Raw genomic sequence first — 26,645 nt, 5'->3', positions numbered from 1 at the left:
ACAGAACAATATCGGAGGTGTGCTCTGAGCCCTCACATTGCCATTTGTCAGGGAATACCTGTCCTCAGCATCATGCCTCTTGTTTCCTTCCAGCATCCCAGCAGCTCACGTGGTGACAACAAGTCATACTACTAGAAGTATGGCTATAATGACAAATCTATCAAAAGTCCTTTGTACATAGGAAATGCAGTCCCTCTCTTACATTCAGACAAACATCCTCCAGTAATCATTTTTTAAAACATCACCAAAAAGATGTTTCGCTGTGAAACAAAAAGCAGAAGACAAAGAGATTGGACATCAAGGTCCTCCTCGATCACTGTCAAAATAGTTCTTCCGGTGCTTTCCTATGTGTTTTATTCCCCAGTGGCTAGGCAGAGGTGATGGTACACTCTGCAGAATTGCTACTCACTGTTCTTAAATGTCCCTTCTCAGTGACTGTGAAAGGCTTTATTGTCAACTCAATAAGAGTGCAGTAAGAAAACATCCCAGTTTCAGAAGTCCTGAGTGACTCTGATTCAAAGGATGAAGGATACGAAACATTAAAGTACTTACAAGCAATCACTGCAAGTTAATCATAAACAATTTTCAACTCTTACTGTACTGCATATCATTATTCTTAATTGGTAACTTAGGTACTAAAATCCACTATCGCTCTCTTCCTCTACTCTTTGCAACCATGTGTCTGTTGAGAAGATGAAATCCAGCACATTCAGGGTGGTTGACTGCCAAAGTGTTAAGAACCGCATTTGTAACAGCTTGAGGTAGAACTGAGTTGCCTAAAATGAATTCAATAAATACAAAAGCCTTTGTTGTCTTAGCAGCCATGTAACCCTATGTCTCTGAGGAAATTATTTGTCCTTATGATTTTTACATGTCTCCTCTTTATGGGAAAATAACATGAGAACAATCTATTTCCTAAGCTATAGTAAAGCTGAAGGGAGTAATATTTGTGACCATGGTTGAGGAAAATACTTTAAGCATATGAAAATGCCATAGCTAGTTTCTCTCAGATCTAAAGGATGCCTAAAACACCCACACATGGGTGAATTTTCTCCCTATTCCCACCTTTCTTTCCCTCTGTCCCTTGCTTTCCTCTTTTGTCCTGGGTTTCTTCTTCTTCTTTTAACCAATTAATTTCAAATTTATATCAATATCAATATTTGTGTACAGTACACAGAAGTCCAATAAAATATAAAACATTTAAAACTTTTTTATGGGCCACCTTGGGGACAAAGGTAATTACTAAGAACCAAGTTTCAAAGGCCCCATTAAACTGAAGAACTACCTGGGTAATTATAGATATGGTGGTACATGCCTACAATTCTAGCACCCTGAGGAAGGATGGTGCGTTCCAACCCAGGTTGAGCTACACTGCTATATCTCATATACATAAACTAACAGGTGGACTGAGAGACAAATGTTAGGTGAATTGTTCATGTTTCAACCATAATTTTTAAAATTTAATCTAAAATTTTCTCTTCCTCCAAAATGAAAGGCTGGCTGAAGTTTCACAAAATGGTAGAGAGGAAGTCAACTTATACCTACACTGGTAGCTTACCTAGAGCCCTGGCATTTAAGAAACATTCTTACTAGGATATGACAGTTTTAAGTAATTCAATTTCAAAGGTCTTGATAGCCAACAAGTTACATAATCTCATTTGTAGCATCCAAACATGAGTTGATATTATCTACATGTTAATCCACAGGAGCTCATGCATTGCCATTTGAAATATATACACAAAAAGAAAACGAAACCAGATTAGAAGCTTTGAACTGTAAAACAAAGGGTGTCTCCTGAAACACTAAATAATACAAAAACATACACCTGCACCCAGTTAATCACAACAAACGACAGGTGTCTGAGAAACAGCTACAATCCAGCAAGTTGTCCTCTCAGAACCATGGAGCTTTCTTCATCACCAACAGAAATTCCTGGAAATAGCAGGTATGGGTTTTGAGGTGTTTGCTTTCTTTAGAAAAGCCTTTAGGTTTTATAAAATAAGTGATTGTTGATTGGGAGAGTGACTTGAGGAATCCTAGAAAACAAATGCCATCTCTTTGCAACCCAAAGACAATAAATAAATAAATAGATAGATAGATAAATCAGGTCCTGATGAAAGACCAAATGAGCTGTGAGTAATGTGCAGGGAGAGAGAGGATGCTGAAAAGCTAAAATTGTGGGAGCTACTTCACAGGGAAGTATTTGCCATATAGCTGGTATATGAACATCTTCTCAAACTGATCCTTAGCTTCCTGTTTCCCAAACTTATTTTTAAGTTGTTGTTTATCTGTGTTGACTATTTCCTTCCCCTACTATATTCATACACATGTCTCCAGTTACTTGGAACAAATATATATATATATTTTGTGTGTGTGTTTTGCATGCATGTGTACCTCTGTATCTCACTCATGCAGTGTTCCCAGACATCAAGGAGAGACTCAGATTCCCAGAGATGGTTGTGAGCTGGGGCTGGGAATAGAACCCTGGTCCCCTGGATGAGCAGTGCCAATGTTCTTATCCACTGAGCTGTCACTCTGACTCCATCTTTTCTAATTAATCTAGGGAGTGCCAGAGGAGAGTAAAGCTCATCTGCTGGGAGACCTAACCATCCATCCACCAGCACCCACATGCCACCACCCTCCTCCCTGTGCAGGCAGTGGAGGTGAGGGTTATAGGGTGAATAGGGTGACTGATAGATGGGAACCCATAAAGACAAGACTTTTCTGCGACGTCAAAGCTCTGTGCTGTGAAACCGTCCCAGGACATTTTGCAGGATGCCACTGTAGCATTTTCTCTCTCTCTCCCTCCCCCCTCCCTCTCTCCCTCTCTCTCTCCTCTCCCTCCCTATCTCTTTCTTTTACTGGCTCACTCTTCCCCCCACACACACACAGACACACACACACTCACACATACACACTCCCTACTCACATCAGCGCCTGGTGTGCCTGGCTTGCCCGGTGCTCCTGGTTTGCCCGGATCTCCAGGAGGACCCTAAGCAGGAAGAAGGGAAGGCAGGAAGAGAAAACGAAGCAAATTTGAGACTCTTCAAATACACGTGGCTACAAATCACATCTTAAGGAAGGAAGCAAGGCACCAAGATGCCAATCAACTTACCGGAGGGCCCACGGGACCCTTCGGACCTCGGTCACCCTGGAGAAAGAGAAAAGAGTAAAAGCAATTCATAAGCAAGGATAGCTGGGATCCCACGGGACCGTCTCGAGCCTGCACACTGCAAAGATATGGGGCTGAAGCCAGGGTGAGGGCCTAAGGGTGGAAGTCCATGCCCCATGGAGCAACGGGTACAGGACTAGGTCCCCTCTCTAATGACCCCCAGGCTAGAGTATCCAACCCAGAACTTTCCCGTGCATCTATTATTAGGAGGGACAGAAAGGGACCAACCATTGCTTTCTTTAAAACTTCATCCAAAGCCAAGGAGGTATGAGAAGATCAAAGGAGATGCAAACTTACATCAATGCCATCTATGCCCGGAACTCCAGGAGGCCCAGGAGGCCCTGGGGGCCCCTGCTCACCGGGAGGACCTCTCTGCCAAAAACAAAACAACACGGGGGTTAATGGAGAATACTGTGCACTGAGAGCAACCAGGCAAGATTCCCCACCACACACACCAACAAGAATGCCTCCATACAGTGTATTTCCACCTTCTATGAGGTGAACTGTCCAGGGTGAAGTAGAGCGATGCCTGCAATCGGAAGCAGAGTTCACATGGACCCCATCTTCACAGAATGTGTTTAAAAAAAAAAAAAAAAAAGGAGGAGGAGAAAGAGGAAATGGCAAAGAAGGGGGTATCTAATATCCACTTTCCCCAAAAACTGAAATTGAGAAAGGACTGTGGGCCATTTGATACCTCCACTGCAGATCAGTCCTTTGTCTCAAGTCCAGCAGACAAGACTGGAACATCCCGGGGGGGGGGGGGCACAAATAGTTACTTTACCACTGCATACATTTCTTTGTCCTGGAGACTGGGAGCAGGTGGCCCACCCGCGGGAGGGGTTGGGGGGTGGTGTTGGGTTTGGGAGGTATGGGGTAGAAGGGCCCTGGACTCAGGAGCCTGACCTGGCATGACACTCCCTAACAATAGTTCTTTGCACTTTGCTTCAAAAGCCTCACAACTTTCGGGGGACACTTAGCTGTGTGAGCCCTGTGTGTCACTTGCCGACAGCTGTTTCTATGAGTCTACAGGGGATTCTGGCGCCTGAAACAGTAATGAACGTGTTGTTTTAGGGGACTTTTTTTCCCCTCTGCTTCTAGAGGGAGGGGGAATGGTGAGGGGGAAGCGGGAGAGGGCGAGAGAAGAAGGCTGCTTTCATCAAGAGAGACTTTGTTTTCCTGAACTCCAAGGACCAGACAGGTTACAATGGGGTCTCTGTAAGTGAAAACTCAAACCTCCCCTGGCCTCCCTGCCTGGCTGCTACACTCTGCCTTGCCAGGAGCTGGGTGGGGGAGAGAGACTGGCGAGAAGTAGCCTGAGTTCTGATGGGACCCAGGACTTCGAGGCTTCACTCCTAAACTGCTAGCAGGATTTTGAGGTTTAGTGGTTTCCCTGCAGCAGGAGAAAGCTTGCCTGAATTTCTGCCTTAACCACCACCGAGACCTGCCCTCGAGCAGAACCTGGGTTGATGGGAAGGGTGAGTAACAAGGACAACAAAACAAATAAAATAATGCAAGCTAAGACTGAAGCCCTGCTGAATCATCTGTTAACCCCCAGTACTGCGCCTTTAATTTAGTGTCAGTTCAGTGTCCAAGTGAGAGAAATGGTCCCTTTTCCCACATCAGTGGGGCATCTAAGGCTCAGACTCAGACCCTACTTGCTGGAAGTGCCCCAGGCTGCAGGGCAGCTGGCTGCAGAGCCCTGTGGGTTCTCTGCACAGTATTCTTTTTTTTTTTTTTTTTTTTTTTTTTGGTCCCCAGCTTACCTCATCATCGGTGGTCTGGCTGGGCTGTCGATAAAAGGAAGGATGGAGAAAGAGTGACAAAGTGCCCGGCAAACTGGCACGGAACTTACTTGAGCAGCACATAAGCAAAGCCCGCAGAGCAGCAGTGGCAAGCCAAGTATTCCAGGGCCCCGGTCAGTCCAGGCCATCCTGGTTGCCCTCTGCCGATCCTCTGGCTGGACTCTGCACCCTGATGCCCTCTAGACTTCTAGACCTCGTTGAGTGCATAAAGTGACACTTGGACCTCCAAATGCACCCAGAGTAGTGGTTGCAAAGGTCCCTGGCCAGGGGGACCTAGGTTCCTTCTGTTTATGAATGGCCCTGGAGAGGGTCCTGGGGATTGGAGGAGAGCTAACAGGCCTGGGAGGAGGGATAGAATAACAACAGTCCCCGTTAACCCTTCCCTGGCAGCTGCATCGAGACTTGAATGCACAACCTTTCCCTACTCCATCCTCCTAGGCAGGCTAGCCTCTGACTGTGCCAGGAGCCTGCCAAGGGTCCGTGCTCTACAGAGGAGCAGACCCCCAGTGCTTCCGCAGACGCTGAGCTGCCAAGTGCATCAGACACTGGCCGAGTTAGGGATCGTTTCTACAGCCAGGTTGCAAGAAGGACCTGTGTTCCTTTAATTCCCAGCTAGGCAGACTCTAGGGCAAGAAAAAGTGGGAGGAAGGATGGAGAGAGACTGGTGCTGAGGAGAGGGCAAGATGGGGAGAAGTGGCTTTTGCAGGTGGTTCGAGGACTCACTGTGCTTCTGACTTGCAGCTCGTGACATGTTTCTCTCCTGGGTCTCAGTGGGTCACAATGGATCACCATCCACTGGAGTTCGAACTGGTGGGAAGCAACAGATAGCAGGTCAAACAGCGGCATTTTGTTGTCGTTGTTGTTGTTGTTGATATGGTCTATAATTCTTAGCATAACGGTAGCCATTTGAACTTCTAAGCTCGGTGAAGCACAGCTCTTGCTTTTTCCTGAGCATAGTTTCTAGTGAAGTCTGGAAGCCTTTCCAAATTCCTCTGCTCATTGGCAGACTCCTTAGCTTTGATTGGGTCCAGTGTAGCCCTGGCCCAGGAGCAAACCATTGGCACCGACTCCCCATTTCTGTTCTTGCCACAACCACCAGATGTCAATGCTATCAAAACGTGGTTCACAGAGGGCAAGGGAGTGCCCAAAGCGTGCCCTGAAAAGCAGGGCTACCACCACTTAGAGTTGAAGAAACCACTTCAGCCAATCACTACCTTTATCAAACTAGTCTTGTTTGCTAAGGAAAAATTTCATTTAAGTTCTATTTTAAATCGCAGTAGATGTTTTAAAAGGGAGATGAAAAGTAGAATTGAAACACATTTTTGCTTGTTGACAGAGGAATACATGCCACTTAAGGCTAGGACAAAAAATCAAATCAACTCATTTGTAGCACTTCGTATGGCTAGTAGAGGACAGGGGATTCCTAAACTTTCTGAAGATCAAATTAACAATCTTTCAACTACACCTCCCAACATTTCTGAATACGCCCACTATCTCCATAATGTGTCATATTTTTGGAACAGGTAACCAATGCATTTGTCAATTGAGCATCTATTTTAAGGAGGAATAGACTAGACCTGAGAATTAAAATGTAAAGCTGTACGCGCTCATTCCTGCCATCTTCTAGAACCTCCAGGACTGAACTAAGAAACTTATGTTAAGATTGAAAACTCTCCCCATTTTGTGCACTCCTTATAGAAACTCGCCCAGAAGCGTCCTCTAAACAACCACAGCTGCAGCTATTCGCAATTGCATCTTCACATGCATGGCAAAACAGCACATGAAAAGGAGAATTATTATTCTTTTTCCCCAACGGACTACATAAGCATTTAACCAGAATACAAAAAGACATATTCCTCACCCCCAATCTTCAAAATAAAAGTCTGCTCCGCACAATTTTATCCACTAAATCTTGTGTGAATTGGTCCTGCAGACTAGGTATACACTACAGGTACATGAAACTTTAGTCCCGAGAGGTGATCACCCTGATAAACATTGATGATATTGCTATCCAGAGAACCTAAGTCCTTTGTTCAGAAAGTCCGTGGAAGTTGCCTATCACAAATGTGAAGCAATTCTTTAAGCTGTCATCCCCAAAATGTACTACTCTCTGGATAAATTGGTGCACCTGTTTAAATATGCAGGAAATGCAATTGTGACAGAGAAAATGGGGGAATGGAATGCATTTCATCTGTGAATACAGGCTGGACTGTTCAAAGTGATCAAGGTCTCCTGAACACATCTGCGTATTCACATAAACACCTCCTACGCACTAATAATCAGCTATACAACAGCCATTTTCTGGCATGCAATATGAATTTCAATTTGCATGCTAATTATTTTGAAGGAAGATTGGCAGGGCGCTTTTGTAAAAGTCACTTTCATTGTACAGCTGAAACGCCGAATTCTCGTTTTCATACCTGGGATCCTTTTGCTCCTTGAATACTCACTGACAAAATGTATGTGACAAATATTTTAATTTAGGCTTTCAGTCGATATATTTTTTAAAGCACAGGATAAATCAAGCACTGAGGAAATGGTCTACAAAAGCCAGATAGTCCCCTCTCCACAAACAGTTCCCAGTCTGTAAGATGAGAAAAAATGTGAATAGAGAAACAGAACCTTCTAAAAATCTCTTAAGAGGAACATAATATATCCTCATCATCATTTTCATCATTTTCAATAAGAAATGTTTCTCCTTCTGTCAAAGAAAATGGAGTGATGTGGCTGGAAATATCTTACACCTGTCCAGATTTGGCTTTATCCAAATATTACATCTCTAAAATGCCTTGAGAATAGTTTCATTTCTGAAGCTAGGGTAGCGCTCAGCTAATGACGTCAGTGTTGGGGCCCAGATGCCAACACTCCAATCTTTATAACAGGTTTACAACCATTGCTATTTATTTTGCTAGGCTGTTGAGAAAGGTTAAATATTTGAACTCAGCTCCAGATTACTGAGAATGGTACACGTTTTGACTTTTATAAACAGGATTATTTTTACAATTTGTCAGTACTACGCACCTAAGCTAATTTTTGCTAACAAGCTATAACCTTCATTAAGCTGTCCAGGCATTGACAAAAAAAAAAAAATTCTAAAATGCTAAGGGTTCAAATCTCATCCTGATATGCCGCTCTTGGTGAGATGTTGCCTTCTCCCACCACCTAGAATTCTCTCCAGATAACATTTCCTAAGAACTGCACAGGAAATTCTGAGCTGCCTCAGAATCAAGAGTTTCCCCAACTCTGTGTAAGATGTGTCATGAGGTTCAGACGTGGTGCTAGAAATACAATTAAATATGGGCAGATTATACCAAAGACTGAGGCAGAAGAGTGAAAGGAGAAAGTTGACCAACCTGGAGTTAATTCATTTATTAAACTGTATGCTCGGATATAAATACCATGGAGGACACAAAGGTAAGACTTAAGGTCAAACATGTGATCAAAATAATTTATCAATAGCACTGGAGATGGTAAAATGTTTTTCTGGCTAAAGACATCGTGTAACACATAATATATGAATGGGGCCAAACAGCAATTGAGATTTTCACGTGCAGCGATTAGAGGATAAAGCTGGGGGGGTGGGGATGCAGTTGAAGAGCAGCGGGACTAGGACAAAGCCCATGGGGTAAGACAAAGTATGCAGAGGAGGACCCAGATTAGCTGGAGAAGAGCGTACACATCTTGACTTTTCACACTACGAATTCTAAGGAATTTCAAGTTTGCGGGGTGTTATCATTAAAGGTTTTTCTTCAGTAGATAAATATGGTAAGAAGTCTGTGGATTACAAAGGGCACTTCATGGGGAGTCAATTGATCATACGTGTGTGATACTTTAGGCAGGAAGCTATTAAAGTAGGCTTCTAGAAGCATTACATACTGAGCTTTGACAATGCATCCTATATCTACCAAGTGAAAATAAATCCCTCTCCTCCTCATTCCACAGCCTGTCTTGCTGTGGTCCTTTTTTCCACACCTCCTTCTACAAAACTCAAAGCAATCTGTACTCAGTCTCCAACGCCTCTCCTCATTTTCTCTTGAGTCCTTTCCAACTGAATTTCCATTCTGACCAGGCCAGTGGCTCATTGATCCAATCACTTTCATTGGCCTTTAAAACAGTCAACTGTCATCTTATGTGAAGGGCACAAGAATTGTCTTTTCCCTCAACTTTTGGGGCACAACAATCTCTTTCACTCCTCTATCACAGCCGCTTTCTTTTTCATTAAATCTTCCTCCCTTGGGCAAATAATCCTGGCATCCTCAGAAGTAAGTCTTCATATTACACCTATGACTTGACTTTGTGGCTTCATAATGCATAAATGTTCACCACTCCCTGAGTCCAGATCCCATACGATCTAGCCTCCTTGACTCCAAAAGCTCACAGCTAACTACCTGCTCAGCATCTTCCCGCTGATGCTTAATGATGCGGCTTCTGCAACCTCATTGGCTAGTTCCCTTCTCCTCTTCCCTGCCTTGCCTTGCCCTGCCTTGCAAGTAACACTCAAATATCAGGTAACTCTTGTCACTCATGTTCTCAAACACCAGAAATGCTGACCATGACATCAAAACTTACTTTCCTTGGTTACTGTTCATGAAACTTTGCCTTGTTTTCACATTTATAAGCAATGTGATCCAATGCTGCAGAGTAAAGAAGACAAATAGCTCTTCCATCAATGATTTTGCCTGTTCTGGTAATTTTTTTTTCTCTGAATCTGGAGAAAAAAACTACAACATGGCATCAGAAATCCACTTGTCATAGCATCAAATCTGTCATGTTCTACGTTGTTTTATCGGGAGCATGTACAGGTAAAGAGAAGCATGATTTGAGTTATATATGGGGAAATGCACAGTAACTTTTATCCTCCCGCAAACAAGACCAGACATCCCTGAAAAGGGAGAAAGGCTAACTTTGTTTTCTAATAGAGCTGTACCAAATAACTCTCCCAGGCAATCATGTTGACAACAAACAATAAAAAACCTGTCATAAAATAACATGCTTTCATGATAAGCTGCCAGGGAACCAAGCTTTGCAGTGGGATAAATGACACCATCATAAATACAGGCACGGGGGAGAATAGAAAAATGAGGAATTTACTGCTTTAAAATAAAAAATAACAAACTTCCAGATATGCATAGGGAAAATAAAATGCTCTGAGCCCACTAAATAACTATAAATGAAGAGAATGTGTTTGAATTGTAAACCACGTGAGTGTTCATGAAAGCTTCTTGGAATTGTTTTCTTTTTTTTTTTTTTTTTTTTTTTTTTCCAGTTTAGAAAAAAAGAAGTGGCACAAGATGGGACGGATTGGGGAAAGTCACAAAGTGCTACAATATAAGTGAGTCTTTCAGCATTAGTGATCCATCAAATGCTTAGGTCCCACTTTTATAATGCAGTTCTTATACCTACCTTTGACAGCTTGTAATACCTGTGGGAAGGGTTACTTTGCTTTGGGTTTATTTACTAAAGAAAAGCAAGTGTTGGCCTGAAACAATATTCAGCCAATAGGACATGTTGAAGATTAGAAACAATCCAATCGTATTCAGAAAATACTGGAAAATGTGCATGCCTTTCTGGTTTCAAACTATTTCACGTGATTTTTTAACATAAAAATTCTTAGGAAGTGACACTGGGTACCTGTAATCTACAAACTGAGAGACAGGTGACCCATTAGTATAGGTTTTCTGCCTTTCAATACATATGCATATCACAAGCCATCACCTTTTAAGACCTGAAAGGAAATGCATAGTTGGCCATGGTCTTCAACAATTCCCAGCAACATCAGATTTTAGGAAAATTGATGAAAAGCCCAAGAAGTCAAAACAGGAGCCTATGGAAATTTGTGGGCACTTGGATTTTGAATACTTATGGCTCAATTGCTTTAATTTTAAACAATTGGGGGGTTAGTATAAAAAGTCTTTAGAAGTTTGGAAAGGGATGGATTAGTGTATATGAATTTCTAAATGAGAATCCATCTATCTCAAATATCATTTCTTCTTCCAGGATTCCTCTTGGACACCATCTCTTGTAGTAAGGCTCCTTGACCTTCTCTCCCAACCCTTCTAGAAACTCTGACCTGACGGAGGAACTTGCTCAACTGCTTGCATGACACATTTCAATACCACTATACTTTCATGATTCACGTCATTGCTTGCTTATAAGGCTACCTTGCTCTCATAGTCTGGAAGAGGCAACATCTGTGACTCTGTACACCGAGCAGATAAACATCCAATGAAACTTAGCTGGATGAATAAACAAAGAGGATTAATGTTTAAGGACACATTTTTTTACTCCTCAATCTTCCTTTATTTCTTAATATTTATTTTACTTGTGATAAAGAATAAATTCTTTTAAAAAAAACTATACAAACCATAAATGCCTTCCTAAGTAAGAATGATATTCTTACTTAGACATGTGTCTTCCTTCCTTCCTCCATTCCTTCCTTCCTTTTCTTTCTTTCTTTCTTCCCTTTCTTTGAGACAAGGCCTCACCATGTAGCCATGGGGCTGGTCTTCAACTCCCCATGAACATATGACTGGTCTTGAACTCACAGAGATCAACCTGCCTCTGCCTAAAAAGTGAACCACAATACCCATAAAATGTACCCTTTTTTTCCCCAAAAAAATAAAGCTGGTTGAAATGAAAGAAAATAAAGTAAATTACAAATTTAGTAACTAATTCTGTTTCCTACAAGCCAGTAAACCTACTTGAGATAGTTTATTTAACTGGATAAGTGGAAATGGTCCTATCTTATAGGTTAGCTTACAAAAATTGTCCTAAATATCAGAAAATTGGAAAATCGACGTTATGAAAACTTCTAATTGTTGTATTAAAGACACTAAGATGATTTTTTGGAGAATAAATGGACTTCTCTTTTATAATTTTCTCCCAAGGAGGAAGAGCAAAAGAAGGAGGAAGACTCCGGTAAGGAGGAGCTGGAGGAAGGGAAGAAGGCTACATTAGGGAAAAGTTTCAGTTAGATATTGGGTTTTTTTGTCCCATAGTTTCCGTCTAATTATCAGTGTTACCACACCATCATCACCACCACCGCCATCACCACCCAATATTGAACTTTAGTGGGGATTTAGGCTCAGATCTCTTTTGTTTCCAGGAAGGGGTCAAAGGTCCAGAATTCAACTGAAAGGGAAAACATGCCTATACCAAATCCTTTTAACACTTGTGACAACATAAGGACTTAGAAAAGCTCCTTGTGTACCAGAAGCATGGTGTAAAACCAGATTACTAGTTGCATTCCTACATGTGGAGAAAAAAAACAGAAGATAATGACATAAACTTCCCTGAATTGTCAGAAAATCTACAACTGGCTAGGGCATATATAGCATAATGAGGTAATATTGGGACTTTGCCACTCTGGAAATAGAACAATCAAAAGACATCTTTGATGGCATCCAGAAAGCAGAAAGAATTCTAAGACTTTGGAGTGTTTTTAAGGTCAACAAATCCATTTTTTAAGCAACTGACACTCAGCACCCAAGAAAGTGTTAAGACCTTCTTCACTCCCCAGTCCGTGTCCAGAAATGACACTGGCGTCGCAGAGACTATATTGTCTGAAAAACACTCCAGGGTCATTTCCAAGTTCATGCTGCACAGAATTCGAGCATTTCCCAACAGTGGCCGCATTGGCTCTCTAACCCAGCCACTTGAAGTGTGATGACTCATTAGAGAAAGAAATACTTTCTCAAGAGTCTACAAGCCAGAGCAGTAATGTGGCAGCTACAAATTGCTTCCTGTCTATCACAGAATATAGAAATTTCACACCAACTTTCACACTAATCACAACTCTTCCTGTAGAAACAAGCTATGTGAACAATTCCATTACTGAGGTCCCTGATAACCGCTTTTTCCCAGAGAAGTGCACAAAAAACAATTCAAAACCACTGTGTCACCCTTGCCACCCTCTACGACATATACCTGTGACTAGAATATAATGGCTCCATAAGATAGATCAGTGCCAGCAGTTTTTTTATATTGAATTTTACCCTCTTCTGTTTCCCCAAAAGAATCCTTGCCCTCTAAGGTTGTATTTTTAAATTACCATCAAAATGCTATAAAAACACTCCTAAAGAATTGCTACTCAGTGTTCAAAATGATAGCACTAGAAGGTACCAATATACAACTGTGAAGTCACTTTCTTATTTTCAAAACAATGGACTCTCTAGTAAAATGATGAACAGAGCTGTAAAATTCTTTCCTTCAGGTAAGAGCGATGATTCAGTGGTTATAACCTATACTGCTTGGATTGAGGGGCAGAATTCGTCTCCCAGCACCCACATCACATAACTCACAATCATATGCAACTCAGGCACCAGGGAATCCAGTGCCTTCTCTGGTGCCCAAGGATACTACATTCGTGTGACCAGACACATATATACATACCAAAAATAAATATCATTTTAAAAATTCTTCTTTTCTTCTACACTATCACACAAAACCTAGTTCTAAATACATATCACGCCCTCTATATGATTTTCATTCTTGCTTATCAAACATCATATGACTTCTCAGCTTTACATCTTAACATCTGCATTGACTAGCCTTCACCTACCTCCCACAAACACTCCATTTGTATACATACGTGTTACTCAAGTCAACTAGTCTCTAGACTTTTGGGTGCATCCTAGTTATTCTGGAATTGTGTTCCCTTTGTTGTCTTTTATGCCATTTTCCCTTCTCTTGCCGATTCAAATCCTCCCCTTGCAAAATGTATTGCTTCCAAAAATGATGGACTCCTTGACTAAGTGGATTGATGATTTATCTCTAATCGCATTTGAAAAAAATTGAATTCGTTATATATACATGATAAGTGCTGCACTTGTATGAGTCTCCTTATAAGTTGTCTCAAAGGCTAATGGATGATCCAGGTGAGTGCACAACACCGAAGATTACCTGTTCAACTAAAAGTCTGTATTCCACATAGCACTCACAACTGGCAGTGAAGGCCTTTTGAATGAGTGATATTATGTACTTCATAAGCTTTACAAAGTGAATAACTATTCATTGTATGCGCTATAGCCAGTGATCGAACGTGTCTGAGGTGCCACCTGGGTTTGTTTTCAACTGGAATTGTGGTGGTACTTGGTGATTTTTATACTTACGGGGACAGAAACCTGAGGATTGTCCGCAAGTTTTCCCAGCACAGCAAAGCCGTCGGTATCAACCTGGCCTCTTGGCTTTATAGGTAAGGATTCTATCCTGACGCAGTCGATGAAAAGAGTGGCACTGGTCCTTTCCACACCGATCATGACCTTATGCCACTGGGAGTCGAACAAGGATGGCAAACTTGAAAAGCCTGCCGATTGGAGACTTCCGTCCACTCCCTTGTATGAAAACGCAACAGACTTGGTTTGGCCATTTATCTTCACGCCAACTTGCTCCTTCCCTGAGGAATCCTGGATCTGCCAAATGTTCCAGTTCTTTTTGAGTGTGCTTCCGCTCATCCGAAAAGTGGTTAAAAAGGAATATTCTTCAGGCAGTCCACTGGGATACAAATGCCTGAGTTAAAAAAAAAAATGAAAATAATAAATATAAACCTTGTTTGCTGTGCTTATACATATTTACCGTTTCTGGTGTTTCTGTGATCTTTAAATTCTAGTCCTGCAGAAAGGCTACAGTGTGGGAAAACTGTGTGGCATTTGCTCTTTGATGACATCCTGTACAGACCTTCACAGTTCAATCGTTCATGCCTGTCAATGCTCCATCTTAAAATACACATTTTTTAAAAATTCTCCCACACAGCTAGAGAAGGTTCTCAACAATATTATTATTTGCTCTACCCAAAGAGCCAGCATTAAGCTCATTCTTGCAATGTTTGGAGTAACATTTCCTTCAAAAATGAGAAAAAGGGTTAAAGTCTAAATTGACTCTACTGGCTTCTAAAAACCATTTAATTAGAGTGGATTTTTAATTTTTTACATACATTAAAATCGTTTGGTACTTTTATTATTTCTAGGCTATTCTCAAAACTTGTATTATAGACCCAGATAAACATTTTGAGACATATTAACCAACTACCCAGCATCTATATAAATGTTCCTTCACACTAAGGATGTCGTTTTTTCAGGGATTTCAAAGTATGATAGTAGCTGGCTGTTTGTTACCAGATATGTGGATGGATGACCAGCACTTCCTCTCCGCTCCAACCCCATTACTCTTCAGTCTGCCAGCTAAGATTTATAACATGGCTACTTTCTTCACTGCTTTAAATGGAAGCTAAAGCCAGCAGTGTCTCTAAGGCACGCCTTCTCTACAGAACACCACTTTATCTACTCTGATCTACAAATGCTTAGGGGTTTTAAATGTTATTGTCAGCTTTCAACGTTTTCAAAATTGTTTCTCTATATCTTCTACGTATAAGAAAATTCCTCAACAAGAAAGAAATGCTAGGAAAAATAAATATCAGGGAAATGTGTTTGATAATAAGAAAATTGAAAATAATGAGGCACTAAGACCCAGAGTTCCACATCACCTCCCTTTAGGTCAAACTTTTGTATTAACTCCCTTCTTACACAGAATGAAGGAAAGGAAGGCAAAAAGAATTACTACAATGGGTATTAATTTCATGTATATGGCATTTGGGGAATTGAAACATTATATATATGTACATGGGCATGCACACAAGCATCTACACACACACACACACATACACACACACGTAAAAGTATATAGAAGTTTTTAGCGTGTGTTTATAAAACACTTTAGAACACGGAAGAGAAATACAAAAGAACTGTCTAAATTCCTATTTTTCCCAGAACAGAACTAACCACCACATCACTCCAGACACTTGTTTTAAATATAATTTTCCTCAAATTGGCTTGTTGTACTTCCTTTGATTTTATATTTTTGAAACTATGCCAATTCCAAAATAATCTCTTAAAAATAAACCAAAGTTCAAAAAACTAAATAAATATAAATAAAAATGAGCTGAAGTTCTTCATTTATAGATGTACTAATTTGAACTACTCATAGAATACCTCATTCTTACATGCACTGGCATACCAAGGGTTCCTGTGTATGTATCTCTCCACATATATGAAGATCATATGAATATGTATACAAATGTAACTGTGACTAACATGTTAATAATCTTTTTTAGAATATACTAGTATGTTAAGAGGATAAGAAAGGACATTTACATCATTATTCATATGAATAAGATATACATATCTGTGTTTACCAAAGACTGTTAAATGTCTCTGAAACCTAACACACAGAACAGGCAGCCTAATGTATTTTTAAACACTTGAAATTCCATTCTTGAAAATATGCTATGCCTGTCAATAAGCAAACCCAACAGCATACATAATTTAGAAGGCGTTGGATCTATAAATGATTTATTGTATTCCAGTCTTCATGAAGTACCTTAAATGGAGAACCACGTGGGTTCGAATAAAAGATTCAAAAGTCTTAAAAACTTGAAATATTTGTTTATGACCATAATTCCAAGATAGCTAAGGTCTGCGTTTCAAATAAAAACAAACATAACATGTTTGTAAATGTAGTTAAGAATGGAAAGCTATTATGCCCAAAATAAAGAATAAAAGGAAGCAGAATCATGTCTCTTGATTCTCCAGCAGTTATCAAGATAAATAAGTTTTTAAAAATGCAACTATATAGCATTGTTTTGTGTGGAATATTTCTCTCCCATGAAGAAACATCCTTTGAATATTTTTTCACTGTCCCAGAACCTGTATTCTCCAGTACAAAAAAAAAGTCATTAAAAACCAAGGGTTTCTGTTCCCAGAGAATGATTCCAGTCCTCTCCCTCTTTGTCATCTAGCTTTTGCATGAGTAATTTAAAAAGAAGGAATGAGATTCTGTGGTGTGTATGATGTACCACATTTTCATCCATCATCAACTGAAGGACACTTCGTGGCTACAGTGAATAAAGTGGCAATGAACACAGTTGAGCAAGTATCTGTCATTTATACATATACTGGGAAAATGTACCTCTGGGTCATAGTATAGATACATTGTTAGATTTCTGAGAAAAAAAAACAAAATTTTCAGGTAAATTTTAAAACTAGAAAATATTATGAGTGAGGTGACCAGACCCAGAGAAACTAATGTCTCATGCTATCTTATTTGTTGTTTCCAGCTCTGACCCTCTATATAAGAATATATAACTTCAAGGACCAGCTCTGAATCCCTGCATATGAGTGTATAACCTCAAGGACCAGCTCTGAATCTCTATATAAGAGTATATAATCTCAAGAACCAGCTCTCAATCTCTACATATGAGTATATAACCTCAAGGGCCAGCAGAAACCAGAAAAGTAAGAAGAGACCATGGTGGTGAAGGAGTAAGAAGGATCTCTTAAAAGAGAAATAGCATAACGCAGGTGATATGAAGGAGAAACTGCAAAACAGACGGCATAGCTTGGGAGAGGGATGAAATGGAAATAGCGTGGATAGAGATAAATAACACTAAGGGTATTTGAAAAATCCATAATCACACTACATTATTTTTTATTAAAAATACATATAATGTAGTTTCTTCCCATATCAAACAATGTTATAAAGTAGTTAAGAGTAATGTTAGAAAATACTGTAGACCATTCTTGTATTACACATATTGCTTAAAATGTGAATGTCTACCTTCCTTCATTTTATGTCAGATTCTTCTAACTTGAAAACCACTTGAACTTTATAACCAAATTTTCTAGGATAACCTTTCATTGTTGTAGTTAATCACTATTTGCCTATTAAACTTTTTGTTTGTTTGTTTGTTTGTTGCTTTGTGTTTTTGGTTTTTCGAGACAGGGTTTCTCTGTGGCTTTGGAACCTGTCCTGGAACTAGCTCTTGTAGACCAGGCTGGCCTCAAACTCACAGAGATCTGCCTGCCTCTGCCTCTTGAGTGCTGGGACTAAAGGTGTATGCCACCACTGCCCCCTATACAACTTAATGTCCATTAAAATCCTAATTTTTTTTTTTTTTTTTTTTTTTTTATGAGAGGGACTTGGGAGCTGGACACCAGCAGAGGACATGACACACGTGTATGAAACTTTCATGGTTAAAACCATTAGTTTGTATAATGAACATATACAAATAATATAAAAACAACTCCAAAACCATATACTAATCATCTTGCTCACAAGATACATTGATGATACAAAACCTAGATCAGAGAAGAGCATTCGTTACACTACTCATTCAACTCACATACACCGAAGAACCTCAGTGCTAAAGAACTCACAAGCTAATTCTAGAAAAGCACAGCAATAAGATAAAAGCTGTATGTATATCCCCACCAGTGTTCCTTTTATAATTATTTCCATTTTGTTTGTTTAGTGTCATCTAGGACCTAAGACTGTTATGTGTGGTTCTATTTCAGCACCGGGATATTTGAACAGCTCCACTGTGAGCTTTCAAACCACACTTCTGGTTAAATTTATGCCTTCACTAGTGGTGCTTTTCACAGAGGGTCCTTTTAGTCAAAACCAGACAAATTACAGAAAAACAGAAAGCAAAATACTGAGAACATGTCCTGAGTTGATGTATAATGGTCTCAGTGATGTTTTTATTCCTGGAATGGAAAGTAAATTACAAACCTAACATGAAGAGCAGTATTCAGGTGCTAATGATTGATAGGGAAACACATTCCTTTGGCTTTCTTTTTCTTTTTTAAAAGGGGTTCTGTCAATTTAACCCATGCTAGGTAAGTGCTCTGCCACTGAGCTGTGCCCCAAGCCCTTCATCTTAAAATAGGAATAATCCAAGAAACACCAAAGGGGGAGAGGGGTAAAAATTCTCTAACATTGAATGTTGTAAACATTTCTAAATGCATTTAAAGAAGATAATTAAAGTTTTTTGATGTGTTACCTTGTTGGGATCCTGAAGTCTACATTACTCCCAAACTTGTAAGCCACTTGTAATTCAGTGGACCCCACCACCCTCTGGACCGTTCTTCGAGATGCAGCTCTCTCGATCTGGAACTGAGAAATCAGGTCAAACCCTACAGAAAAGAAATATAAAAAGAATGTTGGAAATGAGACTGGTTCTATCTCCTCCCCAAATAAGTTATATTTGGAAATCTTGCATGTCCAGGATGACAGACACAGTGTTACTTGCCTGGCAAATCATCTTGGCCAATCCTGATCTGGGGACACATTTCACTTCCACCATTGGGACTGGCAGGGTACCCTGCAAAAGCAGTACCGTGTCATTCAATCCATACACTACAAGATGTTAATTAATCAATTTTAATATTCAATAATATCAATAACCAAGCAACCACTTAAAATACAAATATATGAGTTTGCTCATAATTCGTGTATTTAGCTTTAACACATTGCCTCAGTGATCAGAATTCATTTACCTTCAGCTTCTCCTGAAGGGACACAAGACATGGAATTATAGTAATAATTTATGATGGAAAAATGTTCCTGCCTGGAGAAGTTGGGTATTTGTTCCATTTAGAACCAGAGCTACAAAGTGTCCTGGATAGCATGGGTCAGAAGTCTGTTTGGAAAACTTCTGGTGGTTTGGGCTAGAAATATTCCTTAAATACCACCACTTCTAAACATACAATGACCTTACAGAGTCAGACTTGAGACAGCTCAATGGAACTCCCAGACAAGTGCACCAAAGATGAGTTTTTATAACTGCTGTGCCCCCTCCTGCATTAATAAGACTCATCTGGTAATAGATTTCTTAGACTTCACACACGTTCACATATACACACACACCACCACCACAACAACAACAACAACAAACAAATAAACAACAACAAAAAGTTTCAGTGCACCCAGCAAAGTACATCAATTATTTTATTCTTATCCTCCTGAACCCAGTGTTTTGGGGGGAATCTATCCACCTACCCATCCATACATTCATGCATTCATTACCATTCACCATCTGAAAGAGGCACCATGTTAGACCCTAGAAAAGGCACAGTTTTTCTTCCTGCCACTGTCCTTTCCAGGCTCAACACTGAGCACAGAGTCAGCCATCCAAGCATCTATCTTCTTGATGCAAGATGAGACGGGAACGTGTGAAGGACTGTTGGAAGCATACTCAGTCTTCACTAGACCACAGCCCTGCCTCATCACAGTCCTGCCTGCTTCCGGTGGCAAGAGACACTTCATACTCCATAACCCATGGGTCTTACTTGGACGACGCTTCGGAGTTGCAGATACCCAGGGTCCCAGAAAACTGCATGCAAAGAAGAAAACCGGAATCTTCCTGAAGAGGAGAGACCAAAAAAAAAGACACAAACAGGAATACCTTCAGTTGGGAACTACTTTCATATTTTAAGCTTGCCAAACCTGACTGATGGAGGCAACCAAATCCCAAGGCACACTACTGCCTTCGTTTCCACTTTGAAAGCTCACGAAGACCTTTTGTGCATAAACAAATTCCTTGCTGCTTTGGTCTCTCTCTCTCTCTCTCTCTCTCTCTCTCTCTCTCTCTCTCACACACACACACACACACACACACACACACTCAGTATATCTCACCATCTCACTTTCTACACTACCTTGTCTCTGCCTTCTGTTATCTTTGTTTTCTGCCTCTCTCTCTTTCTGTAGCCGCCTCTTTTTCTAGCTCAAATGCTCATCCCTTGCTATACGTCCTCATCTGCCTCTCCCGCCTGTGTTCCCTTATTTCTCACTGCCTCTCACTTCCCCCCTTAGGCCACCACTACTGCAAAAGTCCTCACCCACCTCCCTCCAGAGTCGTGGGCTTACCAGCGGTACTTCATGTTTCCAGTAGGTTCTCTTTGGTTTATAACAGTCACTGAGAAGAAGGGGTTGCCAGGGAGTCACGACTCCCCCCAAGACCCCTTCTCTATCTTTCTAGGACTCTTGACTCTTGGCCCCAATCTTGGTCCTTCTTGCCCCTGGCAGGGCTAAAAGCAAAGAGTGAACCAGAGACATCTACTAACTCTTTAAACTGAAGGAAAGGAAAGGGGCGGGGAAAGGCAGCCTGTAAGCCCAGGCCCAGTCAGTCAGGGGCGTGCCCTCAATGCTTGCTCAAGGTTACACTGAAGGAGGGATTGAATGGGAAAAGCCTTACTGAAAAGAAAAAAAAAAAAAAACAGGATGTGGGGATTTTCACCAGAAAAAAAATGCAGCAAGCTGCTATAGGAATACAGTAGGAGCTTTTAGAACAGCCATAGGGCACAGAGGAGGCTTTTAAAGCTGTTACAGGGGCACAGAGGAGGCTTTTAGCAGCCACAGGACCTAGCAAAGAGCTGCCTATTAGGAGGCAGAGGTGTGGGAACTCAGTGGAGCCTTGTTGCCTAGTCAACCTAGATTTAGACCCCCTTCTCCTGGCTTACCAGTTACATGAACGTGAGCAAGGTAATCAGCCTCCCTATATTTAACTACCTTATCTATAAAAGCACCTTATCTATATTTAAAAACCTCATCTAGAACGAAAACAGTTCCTTAACCGTTACTAGGGGAAAGCACATGAGGCTGGCAAAGAAAAAGGCTCTCACACCAAACTCATTCCTTGGCACCCTTATTATCCTGGTCACAAGTCATTGTGTGTTTCCCACTCCTGTCCATGCACACGGTTCTCACAACCACACATACCGTTAGACTAAACACGTCACTATTCACTAGATGAAAGGACTAAGACACAGACCCAGGTGCCTCTCCGAGTCTCATTGCTGCTGTCCATTGCATGTCAACTCTCTATCGCACCACTGGAAATTCTGATACGATGTGACCTCAAGCCTTTGACTTGTTTGCTCTGTCTCTGATGCTACTAGTGTTGAATTGCCTAAACCAGGGAGTACACAACACATTATTTTTCATAAACAACCAGAGAGAGAATTACTAGGATCACAGACCTAGAGAGATGGTATACCCACACCACTGCCACACATGCACAGGCCTCTTCATGAACCTGAGCACCTCTGGAGGAGCAACAGCAGGCCCAATGGTCCTGTCCACCAAGCAATGACCTACTTCTGTCTCCATCTCAGAAGTTACGTCAGATGAACATGGGCACTCAGAGTCAGGTGGACAAACCATCTCCATAAATCATGGTGTCTGATAAGTTTGCTCCCTTAAATTATTTTCATGTTTTTAATCCATGAAATTTTTATTTAATTATAGAACAAGTAGTATTGCTGTTTTTTATTTTATTTTTGGTGGGTTTTTGTTTTTTGTTGTATTGTTGTCATTAATTGTATTTTCTAATATGGCATTAAGGTCTCACAGAAAGCAGGATTGAACTCCACTATCCTGGTTGGATCAAGCTGTACCCTGAAGTCAAAGGTTTGTTTTATAAAATTATGTGCGTGTGTATAGAATTTTACATATGACTAAAGTTGCCTGTAGAGGCCAGAAGAGGGCATTGGATCACCTGGAGCTGGAATTTCCAACAGCTGTGATCCAACAAACACAAATGATAAGAACTGAACTCAGGTTCTCTACAAGAATGGTAAATGCTCTTAACCACGGAGCCATCTCCCCAGGCCATTTTTTTTCTTCATAATTAACACTGTTCCCCCTACTTTACTTAATGGTTCTTCTCTGAAAAGACACATGGAAATGAAAACTGATCATTCACAGCAGAGCATAAATTCAGTAAGAAAACATGATGTTGTAAATGATCAGTTTTATATAGAATAACTAACTCCGTACATTCTTTAACTCTCCACCCTATACACAAATATCCTATAGTATACATATATACACACTCTCTTTTTCTATAAATAAAAATGACTCATTACTTGTAACTGAAATTGGGGAGCGCTGTCACAGACAATCATCTTTCTTGATCATCTATTTTCTTTCATTTGTTTGTTCAACCATCCAATAAATATTTATTGAATAACTGTATGCGCCAAGTACACACTAGTAGTTGAGGAGACAAAAAAAAAAAAAGTCACAGAATAGTAGGGCAAGTTCCTTGGTTTCCGCAAGAGTATCTGTTTTTTTTTTTTTTCTTTTATATATGATTTTGCATGAAGTAATGATAAGCTGATGACAATAATTAAAGATGTTGTGATTGTCGTATTTAATTACTTCATAGGTTCAAATGGAGATGAGTGCTTTAACTAGCTTCTTAATGCAATCTAGTTTTAAGCTTTATTATTCTGTCTTTGTTTTAAAAGTAAAAGATCCAAAGTGCCTGGTGGCACGTGTCCATTGTGTCAGGGTGCTGCAAATTAGCCAGTTAGAGCCTGAAATTTATCATAGAAATCCCTGGCTGAGAGCCCGACTAACAATCAGTTTCTACCACTAAGACTCCCATTGTCCTACACTGGGTTCAGTTTTACCCTAAAGAAATTCCACTGTGACCAAAGCTCTATTTTCAATCTGCTTATTTTGGTTCTGTGCCTGTAACTGTAGCCTAATCATCTAGACTCAGGGCAAACAAACAGAGCCCCCTGATACAGTCATTTCTGTGTGCAATCACTCACAAGTAAATGTGCTCTCACTGTGAAACAATAGTACAATAAATAATAAATAAAACTAAAAAGCGCGGCAGTGTTAACCTTGCCTACCCCAAAGCATTTCAGAGTGCTACTTTCACTACCTCTAAAATATGATCATTTCCAGTTCCCCAAGGATGAGGAAAATCACTCCCCCACCCTCGCAACCCCCTGAGCACACATGCTTCAGGGAGCTGCCGCTGTATTTGCTGCCTGTGGGTTTCCAAGCTTGCGGCAGCTGGTTCATGTCCTAAGCAGCATTTGCTTCCTCCAAACCGTGCATGCTGGACCATCAGTGTGTTTCTCTATGAACTAACAAGCCTTCTTTTCTAACGGTGGAGCCAAAAGCTACTTTAGAATCAACCACCAGGGTGCTTAAAGCAGATTTCTGTGCTCCAGCCCCAGAGCGTCTGAGTCATGTGATTTAAGGCAGGTCCAAGAACTTGCACTCTAACAGGCTCCAAAACGCTGCTGCTGGTGGTGGTGCTGGTGGTCCGATGAGAACTTCTGCCTATTCAGGTCATGTTTTCAACTCCTTTAAGCCCCTCTCCTTTGTTGTCATGGGTATTGACTTGTAGGCTGCAAATGTATGATAATTATTTACAAAATAAGGTTTTTGAATAATTATCAGTTTAACACACAAGACTTCCTGAGACCTTTAGAGCTCAAGAAAAAAAACACATGCAACACATTCCTTACTAGACATCTATTTTAAAAATATGCCTGGCAGAAGAGGTATAGATATCTATGCCTCCTCTTTCAAACTATCATCATTCATTCTCAATGATATTAATAATAAACTTGAGCTCCTGGATTACATGATAACCTTCATTAAGAAAACATAGGAAGATAGTTAATTCCAAAATTCCTTTCTTTCGGGGGAGAAAGCTTAAACATATATTTCCTTTCATCGCATCCCATGGCATCTTTTACCCATTCACTACTTTCTGCTTTGTGGGAAAATGTTCTCTCTGCACTAGGTGGCAGTGTAATCCTGAAATTTGAAACCTGAGCTACAGAATCAAAGAATTTGATTTCCCATTATTGAGTAAGTAACTGATTTTATGCAAATACTCTATCCTTTGTTATTTTCCATGTGTATAATGTGAAGTGTTATAACTGATTCCATTTTTAGGACTGCTCTCGAGATAAATACGCAAGTACAATGCCCTCTGATTGTTCACAAAAGCCTGTCAAAGAAAGACAAAATGAACAACTAAAACCAGCTCTGCCTTAGATTAACCATCCACGTTCCCTTCAGTAACGACCACCAAGTTGAGCCGTCTAGCCAAGTTGAGCGTCTAGCCAGCAAAGCCAACCCTAAGGAGTAAGCTTGAACAACACACAGCTTCAGCTTTCTGGAAACTTTACTTTTTAGCTGCAAGAAAAATTAATCTCTCTGGCTCGGTTTACTTATTTGTAAACACAAATAATAATAAATCACTCTCTTTATGGACATACTTTAAGAACTAAATTCAAACTTAATGCAGAACCTGGCACACGATTTCCACTTGACTTACTTTGCTTTTGCCACTCATTCTCCTCTGCCCTTATTCCCCACTCAACTTCAGTCTCCCTCAGTAAATGGTCGTTCATTTACTTCCCCAGAGAAAGTGTGGCCACATGCTAAAAATGTACCTCGACAATATGCACAGCGACTTTTGACATCCACCCAGAGAGGCTGCCCTGCCACGAGGGCGGGGCCACCACAGTGAGCAAGTTTGTGGTGGAGAGATGGGAGAGATAGAAGAGATGAGAGAGACAGGAGAGACAGAGAGACGGGAGAGGCAGGAGAGATGGAGAGACGGGAGAGATGGGAGAGATAGAAGAGATGGGAGAGACAGGAGAGACAGAGAGATGGAGAGGCGGGAGAGATGGGAGAGATGGAGAGACGGGAGGGATGGGAGAGATGGAGAGACGGGAGGGATGGGAGAGACAGGAGAGACGGGAGAAGCAGAGCAGAGGGAGCACTATGGAGAGAGGCAGAACTGGAGACACGAAGGCAGGGAGGACCAGGCTTCTGGGAGTGACCTGCACTGCCATCTGAGCCCATGATGATGTCCAGGTCTATGCTGCAGGTCATGTCTGGGTCTGTGGTCCCGCTGCTGCCAGGGTCTGTGTTGATGTCTGCGGCCCGTGTTACCACCAAAGGTCATGCGGATGTCTATAGTCAGTGCTGTAGCCTGGGCCTTGTTGATGTCTATAGGACGCACTGCCTTTGGGGCATATCGATGCGGGTCGTCTGTGCTGCCGTCTGAGGGCCAAGCTGATGTTCATGGCTACCTCCAAGGGCCTTGTCTGGGTCCGTGGTCCTGCTGCAAACAGGGAGTCATGTTCATGGTCTGTGCTGTAGCCAGAAAAACATGTGAAAGCCCCATGATCCGTGCTCCAAATGACTGAAAAGGGCAAGCAAGCTACACACAGTTGAGGAAGAGGGACATGGAAGGTTTCTGTAATAACCCCCCCCAACGCCGCCCTCCCCCCAAGTAACAGCTTAAACAGGAAGCCATTAAAGTATGATACGGATGGGGAAGTTAGCTCTCCACAGTTGGTGGCTTCTGATGCAGATGTGGGAGGGGCCGGTCACTGAGAGTTTGACCATGCTCCAATGGGTGTTTAAATAACACAAATCGGGCCTGTTTCTTTTTCTTTTCTTTTTCAATTTTAATTTCAAGAGGCAGGGGAACGCACTAGGGCGGGAGGGAAGCAGACATGAGGGGACTTGGAAATGAGTATGCTCAGTGTGCATGTGAAATTCCCAAAGAATCAATAAAAATATTTAAAATATACATATAAATCCACCTAGAACCACTGAGGTAAACTAACTGATAGCCCCCTTCCTTCCATTTCATACTTTCAGCTTTTCTTTTTCTTTTTTTTTTATTTAAATTAGAAACAATCTTTTTTACACATCAGTCCCAATTCCCTCTCTCTCCCCTCCTCCCCTGCCCCCACCAACCCCCATCCCACCCCCTTCCTGCTCCCCAGGGAGGGTAAAGTCTTCCATAGGGGGTCATTTGGGGCAGAGCCTAGGCCCTCCCCCATGTGTCTAGGCTGAGGGAACATCCCTCTGTGTGGAATGTGCTCCCAAAGTCCATTTGTACACTAGGGATAAATACTGGTCCACTGCCAGAGGCCTCATAGACTGCCTAGGCCTCTTAACTGAAACCACATTCCGGGGGCCTGGTACAGTCCTATGCTGGTTCCCAGCTATCAGTCTGGGGTCTGTGAGCTCCCCCATGTTCAGGTCAGAATTGCTACACA

At 41.2% G+C, this 26,645-nt stretch overlaps 1 protein-coding gene across 1 annotated transcript in view; it reads right to left on the bottom strand.

Annotated features, from left to right (window-relative positions):
• Positions 1-5,294, bottom strand: part of Col9a1 (collagen type IX alpha 1 chain) — a 60,480-nt gene extending 55,186 nt beyond the window's left edge. Inside the window, exons 1-4 of the mRNA XM_051204506.1 lie at positions 5,025-5,294; positions 3,470-3,544; positions 3,116-3,151; positions 2,930-2,992 (exon numbers count right to left, since the gene is read on the bottom strand). Coding sequence (XP_051060463.1) covers positions 2,930-2,992; positions 3,116-3,151; positions 3,470-3,544; positions 5,025-5,102 — 252 coding nt within the window. The 5' untranslated portion in view covers positions 5,103-5,294. The remainder of the gene's footprint in view (positions 1-2,929; positions 2,993-3,115; positions 3,152-3,469; positions 3,545-5,024) is intronic.
• Between the last annotated feature and the right edge of the window lie 21,351 nt (positions 5,295-26,645).

The sequence above is a fragment of the Phodopus roborovskii genome, unplaced genomic scaffold, assembly GCF_943737965.1.
Source record: "Phodopus roborovskii unplaced genomic scaffold, PHOROB, whole genome shotgun sequence".
Classification (NCBI taxonomy): domain Eukaryota; kingdom Metazoa; phylum Chordata; class Mammalia; order Rodentia; family Cricetidae; genus Phodopus; species Phodopus roborovskii.
Note: the sequence above shows the minus strand (reverse complement) of the source record. Positions and strands in the feature narration are given on the sequence as shown.